Source organism: Tarenaya hassleriana, unplaced genomic scaffold, assembly GCF_000463585.1.
Source record: "Tarenaya hassleriana unplaced genomic scaffold, ASM46358v1 Cleome87, whole genome shotgun sequence".
In the NCBI taxonomy this organism is placed as follows: domain Eukaryota; kingdom Viridiplantae; phylum Streptophyta; class Magnoliopsida; order Brassicales; family Cleomaceae; genus Tarenaya; species Tarenaya hassleriana.
This window is the reverse complement of record NW_010971111.1, coordinates 303177-310480: the sequence shown is the minus strand read 5'-3', so window position 1 is coordinate 310480 and position 7304 is coordinate 303177. Positions and strand designations below refer to the sequence as shown.

Below are 7304 nucleotides of genomic sequence, written 5' to 3'. Positions count from 1 at the left end.
CACATATATCGCATGTAAAACTATATTAATATTTTCGAGAAGAACCCCTTGAATAAATATGGTGGGAATATTTGTTGAGCAATGGATTTACGCTACGCTTTTGGGAAAAAAGAAAAATTCTTTTCCCTACGGCCGCCCATTTCTTCCATCTAACTCAAGGTCGAAAAGAAGTAATAAATAAATAAATATTGTTAAATTATTTTTAATTATCAAAATGGTAATTAACAGTTTCCTCCCTCTCCTTTTTATTTTTCACTTCTTGGATTGGAAACCCCCAAAAAAAGCCCTAAATTCTCGATCTACGTCCAATGAGTTTCTCGCCTTCCAAACAATCCAACTTCACGAACACACTCCTCTCTGTTGCTCCGCTTCGTTAACAGCCGGAGTGCAGTCTTGGAATCTCCAAATCTCGTGTTTTTTTGCCAAATCTGTTATCTGGGTCTGATTTTTCAATTCCTCGAAGTTCTCGCACGATTGCCGATCGGAATCTCGTTCATCGGCGGATCAACTTTGCCATTCTGGGTTCCCTGCATGCGAGGGCGACGGAGGGACTATTGCCGACCAGGCTTTCACGACAGCGAAATCTATGGTTGGTGGTCAAATTAGGAGCTTGGAATTCGTCTCGAGTTGTGGATGTTCGTCTACTGGTGCTGGATAAATGCTCTTAGTTTGGGATCTAGGGATTTCGAGCCTAGCCCTTGTCCTTTGCTTGGTCGTACCTCTGATCGGCTTCGTGGTTCGCCGGCAATGGCGTCTCACGGCCCGGAGGCGGGAGGAGATTCGGAGGCTTCTTATTCGTGCGTCGGAGGAGGCTGCTAGGGCAGAGCTCGAGGCATCTCTCGTGTACGCCTCTGCTTCCGTCTCTAATGGCAACTATTGTCCCGTTTGCTATGTCCCTGCGACGACTCGGTGTGCTAAGTGCAAGGCAGTTCGATACTGGTATGCGAATTATGCAGCACTTCGTGAACATTTTTTGGTGTTTGTGTCTGTGTAACTCTGAAAGTTTTGATTTTACCTTATTCTTGTGTGAAATTATTTTGAAATCTGGGTTGGGAATGGCGGAATCGTGCTCTGTGGCTCTCTTTTATGGTAGTTAAAGGGAAATAATACGATTTTTAGGAATCTTTGTCTCTTGAGCAGTATTGGAAATGAATTTGAATCTGTTATCCATATTGGAATGTTGTTGGATAGAGAGATATAGAAAAGTTACATGGAATCATACGACATTTCTATGAATTGGGAGGAGGATGTGGTTTTTTAATCGCTTCATGTCAACGGTATAATAGAATTTATGTTTCACGAATATTAGCTGGTTCAGGGTAGCATTATGCCGTAGAGACCTTTATGACAATTAGATAGTTTGAGCTCTGCACGGTTTGTGTTGAGTGTTTGTATTCTCTGTTCATATTTACATTATAATCCGTCGGTTTTCCATTTTTCAGTTCTGGAAAATGTCAGATTATCCACTGGCGGCAAGGCCACAAAGATGAGTGCCATCCTCCTCCCATCACGTGTAATACTGGCAATGGAAGAAGTGATTCTGGTTTGAAAGTCATTGAGAAAAATGAAGAGACTATTCTTGAATCGGCTGAAACCGCAATCAGGGAAACTGCAGCCTGTAATGCTACCAGCTCCCTCGAAGATAAAAATGGAGACATTGCAGATGTTAAGGATGACCCTCTTATAGAGAAGGAAGAAGCTGTTTCTGTTTCTGAAACTTCTGGGTCTTCGTTTTCTGGGTTCTCTACCTCTCCCAGTAATGATTCTTCCGATGATATCTCTATATGTGACAGCATCAATTCATCTGATTCCGAGAGACCTGATTCTCCTCTCCATTCTGATATTGCTGTAGAGTCAGTGGAGACCTGTTTTGCCACCGATGATGTGGTCCCATCCAAGCCATTGTCTCCTAAGTTTACTCAGTTGGTTGAGTCGGTAGATAATCTTGTGAATATGGCTAAACTCGATAGTAGTAAACCAGGTAGTGATATTGAAGTGATTCAAAGCCAATCCAGTAGCTTGCGCTCTGGTGTTATGGTTAGGCATTCAGGATCTGCAGACCAGTCTCCTACGGTGTCATCTGGTTTTTGGGGTAGGGATCTTGAAACAATAGAATGTGTAAGTGATCCTAGTGATGGTTCTGCATCGTCCAAAGCTGGTGAAGCTGATGAAGAGAACTTATCTGATACAGGCTCTTCTATGCACTTCTTCAGCTCACCTAGAGAAACTTTGACAGATCTTGACAATGTTTCTGATGTGAAAAGTAATAGTTCAGATGACGCTCCTCTGACAGAATCGGAGACTAATAAAGGTGTTGATGAAAAAATTCTATTAGAAAGAAGCTCCAAAAAGGCCACAAGTGGCACAAGTAATGGTTCTTATGCTGCTTCCCTTGAAGCTAAAACTTCGTTATCAACAATATCTTCTGCTACTCCAGCATCTGTTGTAAGAGAAGTTCCTACATCTGCTGGTCCATTGGACATTACTGTTTTATCATCTGTGGCCCTTCGAAAGTCAAAGAGCACTAGTAAGGAAAATGGCACTCCTTTTGGCTCCTGGAAGGCTGGAGAAGTCACACATTTTGCGTCGAAGACTGCAGATACAAGCAAAACTTCTGATGTTGTAGAACCTTCTCCCTTAGTTGCAAAACTTGGGAGAGTTTCTGATAGTCAGAAGGTTACAAATTCTTCGCGTGAAAAAAATGGCTTTAAGGCATCTGTATTGAAAGTTGTAGACCAGTGGACTAGGCCAAAGTCATCAGATCAGTATAAACTCTTAGCTCGAAATGAGATAACTAGAAAACGTACCCACAAGGTGATCACTGAGATACTATTGTCATACAGCATTTGGTCCCAATATCAGCAAATCCTGACAATCTTATTTTTTTTATCGAATCTGTTTGTGACTTGCAGGGCCTTTTTCCATATGAATTTTTCGTCAAGCTGTATAATTGGAATAAATTGGAGTTGCGGGCATGTGGTCTTGTCAATTGCGGCAATAGGTAATGCGAAATGCTTCAGATAATAGCTACTTTAAGCTAAAATTTATGCTGTCTGAAGCTGTGTGTTTGTAAGGGGTCAATGCTCATCATCTTCAGCCTAAATGCTGCAGCAAAAATGCGACGCTAATATATAAAATATTTTGTTCTTGCAGCTGTTTTGCCAATGTTGTATTCCAATGCTTGATGTTCACGCCTCCTCTGACTGCTTACTTCCTTCAGGGACTCCATTCTAAAACATGTGTGTTCTGATTTTACATTATTTTATTGATGTAATTTGTGTTGCATCTCTCGGAACATGAGATTTGTTACCATTTCTATATCAAGGTCTAAATAGATCGTTTAAACAATTAGGTCCAGACAGAGAACAGTGCTTTACCTGTGGGTTTGAGAACCTGGTCTTGATGGCAAAAGAAGGGAAATATCCTTTGTACCCGAGTGGGGTATTGGCCCAGCTGCAAAATATTGGAATGTGTCTTGGCAATGGCAAAGAAGAAGACGCACATGAATTCCTTAGGTGAGCTGGCATTTCTTCTTACAGTGAACACGTGCACATATCTATAATCTATATGTTATAGCTAACTTTAACATATAATATCTAAAAGATTTAGCTATGAGTTTTATATTCATTTCTGCTTTCTATTCGATTTTCAGGTTTGTTGTAGACACAATGCAGTCTATTTGCATTAAGGAATCTGGATATGCTATGTTGGAGACTGCAAAACTAGATGAGACAACCTTAATAGGGTTGACATTTGGAGGATACCTACGCTCTAAGGTATCACCACTTTGGGAATTTCCCATCTAAACTCTAAATGTTTGGGAGTTAGAAGTTGGAGTAGAACTGATCCTTGTTGCTATAAAAATTACAATTTTTTTTTTGCAGATTAAATGCATGAAATGTCAAGGGAAGTCTGAGCGGCATGAGAGGATGATGGATCTTACAGTTGAGATCGACGGGGATGTTAGCACTTTGGATGATGCTCTGCGACGATTTACAAGGACTGAGATTTTGGATGGAGAAAACAAGTACAAATGTGGCAGGTTAGTCATCGTTTTCTCTTTACGTCAGGCTTGATAACACCGTTTCGTGCAATGGATTATATCATTATTTACTCTATTAGTGTCCATAGACTTTTTGCCTGAATCTTCTGGGGCAGCTATTTACAGCATAGCAATTGATTTTAACCTTGACCTGTTTCATATCTTCTCTATAGTCTATAACGCGTAGAAATTATTTGTTAGCTTAATAAAAAAATTTCTCCAACCAAACAAGACATGAACACTTGGGAATACTTTTATGTCAGTTCACATCGATCAATTACTCTCTTGTGGAAACTATATTCGAACTGGTGTAGTCAGGATTATTTGAGACAGTTAATGGGTGATTGATGTTTATTCGTATTTTGTGAGCAGGTGTAAATCCTATGAGAGGGCCAAAAAGAAACTGAAAATACTCGAGCCTCCCAACGTCCTTACAATTGCACTAAAAAGATTCCAGGTAATGTCTTTCTTTGATGGAAGCTGGTTTTGTTTCTCTTGAGGTCTATTATATTGTTCTAGCTGTCTCACAGCACACAACTCTGCAGTCAGGGAAATTTGGGAAGCTCAATAAGTTGATTAGGTTTCCAGAAACGCTAGATTTGGCTCCATATGTCAGCAGAAGAAGTGATAAGTCACATGTCTACAAACTTTATGGAGTTATCGTTCATTTGGACATCATGAATGCTGCATTTTCTGGCCATTATGTGTGTTATATTAAGAACAGTCAAAACAAATGGTACAAAGCCGATGATAGCACGGTAAGCTGCTCATTTTCAATAGCGTTTTACGTGTATTTCTGTATGGATAGCTATTAGCTCATTTTTAAATCTTGGTATTTTGTTTGATTATTCTAGGTAGTAATATCTGAAATCGAAAGGGTCTTGACAAAGGGAGCATATATGTTGTTCTATGCACGGTAATTCTTGCTTTCTCAGCTAGATTATGGATATGAATTCTTCCCCCCAATCAAATTACTGATCTCGTAAATCCAATTAATTAACTGCAGGTGCTATCCGAGGCCTCCGAGATCAATATGTACCAAATCTGGCACTTCCAGTAAAAACAACGTGGCAGTAACTAATATCAATGGGAAACCCACTGCTCCTCTGTCACGGTCTGCTTCGATTCCAAGTGCCATTCCTTGCTCTAAATTCTCGGACGCTGGATCAAACAGAATACAGTCATTTTACTCCAACTTCCACAGACTGCAGAGGATTTTAGAAGAGGATTCATCGAGTGATAGTTCCTCTCTCTTTGACAGCAACTCAGATGAATGTTCTTGTAGCACTGATAGCATGAAAGACTCAACTAGCACAGACGACTTTGCTGAATTCATTTTTGGAGATCTCGGAAGTAGCTACAGGCAGTCGCCCTATTCTGGTGCTTTGTCTCCATCATCCTCTTCCTCTTCACCCCCCTTGCTCACAAGACACTCCCCACTAGCAAAATCAGATCAATGCTCTTTAGAACTTCACGAAACTTCATCATCATTATCACAACCATGAGAAAACAGAATGTTGTGGCACAGCAATGCATTTTCCAGGACAAGCACTCAGAAGAAGGTATGGGAAGCTATGGTTTTGTGCAGTCTGACTCAAGTTAAATCATGTAGTAGAACAGTGGACAGTAGTGTTAGCAGTAGCGGTAGTAGTAGTAGTAGTATCGGGGAGACTGACTCGGAGAGGAGAATAATAGAAAAGGCTAACAACCCTTTGGAAAGCACACGGCCCCGGGGATGAACTAAAGAGCGAAATGGGGATCACGAGTAGGAAAATGATGCGTGTGTCTTGCTCGAATTTATCGGGTAATCGGGTAGGAAGGAAGTTGATGTGCTTCTCTGAATTCTTATTGCTAGGAGCTGTTTTTGGTAGTTTGGATTTTGTGTTTTGGGAAGAGGAGAAAGATGGTGGGTGGAATGATGCGTGAATTTGAAGTGTTGGTGTTGTTACCATTTTGAGAGGTGTTAATAGTGTACAGTTGGAAAGAGATGGAAAATGAACAACAAAAGGAGGTTCCATATATATTGTTAATAAACTTACTTGTAATTACTTCCTCTCTTTTCCCTTTGCCATGTTATAGTTAAAAAAAAAACAATGTTTGTTTATGGATAATTTGAGTAATTAAGAGAAAATCCCAAAATATATTTGAATTTACCAATTTTTATAAAATAAAATCTAAACTTTATTTTTTATCAATTAAAATCTCAATTTGATTTTTGAATCATAAATAAACATAACTTTTATAATATGTAATTTTTAAACCTATTATTATACTAATTTTAGTATCATGATATGTGCATGATGATGTGTTAAATATGATCAATATCTTTGATTTGTCATATACGATATCGATAGTGATATTTCAGTATTCAAATTTAAAAAGTATTCAAATTTAAAAATAATAAAGATTATAAAATTTGAGTTTATTTTTAATTAAAAAATAAAGTTTGGAATTTTATTTGATAAAAAAATTAAATTTCTATTTTATTTTATAAAAATTGACAAGTTAAAAATATTTTTTAAAATTTTTCCGTTATATCGTCATAAATAGGACATACAAGAAAACCTAATGAATCTTGAATTCTTAACCCTCATTTCTTAAACCGATAAAACTGTCGGATGAATATTTCGGATTTCGTTTGTTAAATTACAGATTTGTTTATTCCGACTTTTTAAAAATTACGTTTTTTTTTCGTTCTTATATTGTATTTTTATCCAATTCAAACTATGTTTGATTTTATTGGAATTCGATTTTTAAGAATAATTCATTTTCTTAATAGTTTTTTTTTTTTGTTTTTCAGGTTTTTTATTAAATTCGATTTTGATTTAATTTCAATTTGAATCTATTTTCAGATCGGTATTGTCTCCATTACAAGTATGTATTATTCGATCCATTCGATACCATTAACAAGGGTTGCCATCTGCAAAACGGTTCCGCTTCAGATCTGTTTATGTTTTCGGTTATTTATATTTGGGGAAATCGCCATAAAAACCCTGTACTCTTCCCAGGTCAATGAAAAAACCCTATACTTTTTTGCTTACCAATTAAATCCTATACTTGGTATGATTAACCAATAAAACCCCAAACTTGTTAATAATTCACCGAAAACCCCCCGCGTCTGCCAACTCAAATAAAAATGATGATGTGGCAATGATTTGGCTTCCAAATTATGTACACATCATCAAAATTATGACACATCATCATTTTAAACAAAAATAAATTATATAATTTATTTAAATTAATTTATATACATATAAATTCA

The 7304-nt window shown here is 37.7% G+C and overlaps 1 protein-coding gene across 1 annotated transcript; it reads left to right on the top strand.

Annotated features, from left to right (window-relative positions):
• The first annotated feature begins 249 nt into the window (after positions 1-249).
• Positions 250-6146, top strand: LOC104803423 (ubiquitin carboxyl-terminal hydrolase 16-like). The gene is made up of 11 exons (XM_010527354.2): positions 250-939; positions 1443-2814; positions 2913-3001; positions 3154-3239; positions 3353-3515; positions 3653-3776; positions 3885-4042; positions 4415-4499; positions 4588-4800; positions 4897-4958; positions 5049-6146. Exons 1-11 carry the CDS (start codon positions 659-661, stop codon positions 5545-5547), a joined length of 3132 nt encoding a protein of 1043 aa, XP_010525656.1. The 5' UTR covers positions 250-658; the 3' UTR covers positions 5548-6146.
• The last annotated feature ends 1158 nt before the right edge of the window (positions 6147-7304 follow it).

What these genes read in the sequence shown, in the direction of transcription:
- LOC104803423 (XM_010527354.2), top strand. Translation starts at nt 659, where the DNA reads ATGCTCTTAGTTTGGGATCTAGGGATTTCGAGCCTAGCCCTTGTCCTT. An exon ending in TGCAAGGCAGTTCGATACTG is followed by an intron (nt 940 to 1,442) that starts GTATGCGAATTA and finishes TCCATTTTTCAG; the next exon opens with TTCTGGAAAATGTCAGATTA. An exon ending in AACAAGTACAAATGTGGCAG is followed by an intron (nt 4,043 to 4,414) that starts GTTAGTCATCGT and finishes TTTTGTGAGCAG; the next exon opens with GTGTAAATCCTATGAGAGGG.